Consider the following 1,770-nt stretch of genomic DNA (forward strand, 5'->3'; position numbering starts at 1 on the left):
ATGGAGAGGAACCTGGGAGCTGTGCTGGGGATTCTGTGGGTGCAGATTTGCTGTGAGTTGTGCTAAGTTCCTATTAGGGATTCTCCAGAAATGTCGGTGGTAGAGGGGGAGAAAGTAGATGAAAATCTCCTGTGCATTCTTCCTCATGGCGTCTCCTGGGTATTTGACTGGTGGGAAAGAATATCTCTTTTTAATTCTGTTTTGCTTTCTGTTTCCAACAGGGGTGAGAGGAGATAACGTGGAGCAGAGTCCTCCAGCCCTGAGTCTCCAAGAGGGAACCAATCCTGCTCTGAGATGTAATTTTTCTACCACCATGAAGAGTGTGCAGTGGTTCCGACAGGATCCCAGGGGCAGCCTCATCAACCTGTTCTACCTGGCTCCAGGAACAAAGGAGAACGGGAGGTTAAAGTCAACATTCGATGCTAAGGAGCGCTACAGCACCCTGCACATCAGTGGTGCCCAGCTGGAGGACTCAGGCACCTACTTCTGTGCTGCTGAGGCACAGTGCTCCCAGTAAGCCTGCAGCCTGGCCCCAAACTGCAGCTGACTGTGAAGCTACAACCCCTGCCACAGGTAGACTCTGCAGGAGGCTTTGCACAGCTGTGGCTTCATCAGATCTCCACAAATTACAAAGATGTGAGAAAACATAAAAATACCACTGTAGTTCTCACTTACATTCTGACTGACATGACACTGACTTCTAGAATGCTAAATGCTCAGAAATATCAGCATGCATGACTTTATTTTTTTAATGTTTGGGCTAATGTCATGGAATATAAACCTCTCTTACATATTGGAGAATCATTTGGGTCATTTGTTAAAATTCGAAACTGAAAGCAACTGTTTTCATCCTTTGTTTAAAGAGCACAAGACAACACTTTGAGCTAGTCTGCTCAATAATACGTTGATAAATTAATTAATTCATCTAATAAATTAAGTGGTAGAAAGGCAAGACAAATCTTATTAGATCAAGACATTATAGAAATGTCTTGATATTTTAAATATATAACACATTTATTTATGCAGTGTAAAAAATATTTCATGTATTAATTAGTAGCCAAAAGATAAAATAAAATTAGGAAGATGTATTTGCAATTTATGTCACAATAAAACTTGTAGCAACTGATTCTCCCTTATATGCAAAACTTTTCTTGAAAATACTGCTTTCACTGGAATTGGAACAGGCAGTCATCCCCAGGGAAAGGAACAGGGAAAGACTGATTGTCTAATACCAAATGGTAAGTCCTGAGACATAGTTAAAATGAACATTTTATGGAATCTACAGTGTATATTCCATATATATATATATATACATATATATGTATATACATATCTATAACTAAAACAATTAATAAAACAATGAATAAAAAAGAACACCGCTTTCAAAAGAAAAGTGTGAAAACATTTTAAATACCATACAATAGGGGACTGATTTATTATACAATAATTAAATATTAACCAAATAACTGGCTTTTTCTCCGAGGGTTGACTGATTATATTCCACAGTTGAAAACTCTGGCCTGTCCTTGTCTCTGTAGGGAACTGGGATTCAGCCATGCCATTCATCCACGCATCATCTCTCCATTGTTGTTTTCACTCAGGAACAGCGGCTGTGTGACTACAACAGCAACTGGATGGCCTTTCATTTTCTCTCTAGAGTGTCACAGATTAACTGAAACCTTGTGATTCATTCGGCTTCATCCCCATTGTAACTACACTTCCTGAAAATATATATTATCTGTGCTTCCCAGACATTAAATAATCCCTCAG

General features: G+C 39.2%; 1 gene segment (V, D, J or C); it reads left to right on the plus strand.

Moving 5' to 3' along the window:
* Positions 1-517, plus strand: LOC134482309 (T cell receptor alpha variable 22-like). The segment is given in 2 exon segments: positions 1-52; positions 222-517. Coding segments are annotated over 2 exon segments (348 nt in total).
* Positions 518-1,770: the final 1,253 nt, after the last annotated feature.

Source organism: Rattus norvegicus, chromosome 15, assembly GCF_036323735.1.
Source record: "Rattus norvegicus strain BN/NHsdMcwi chromosome 15, GRCr8, whole genome shotgun sequence".
Classification (NCBI taxonomy): domain Eukaryota; kingdom Metazoa; phylum Chordata; class Mammalia; order Rodentia; family Muridae; genus Rattus; species Rattus norvegicus.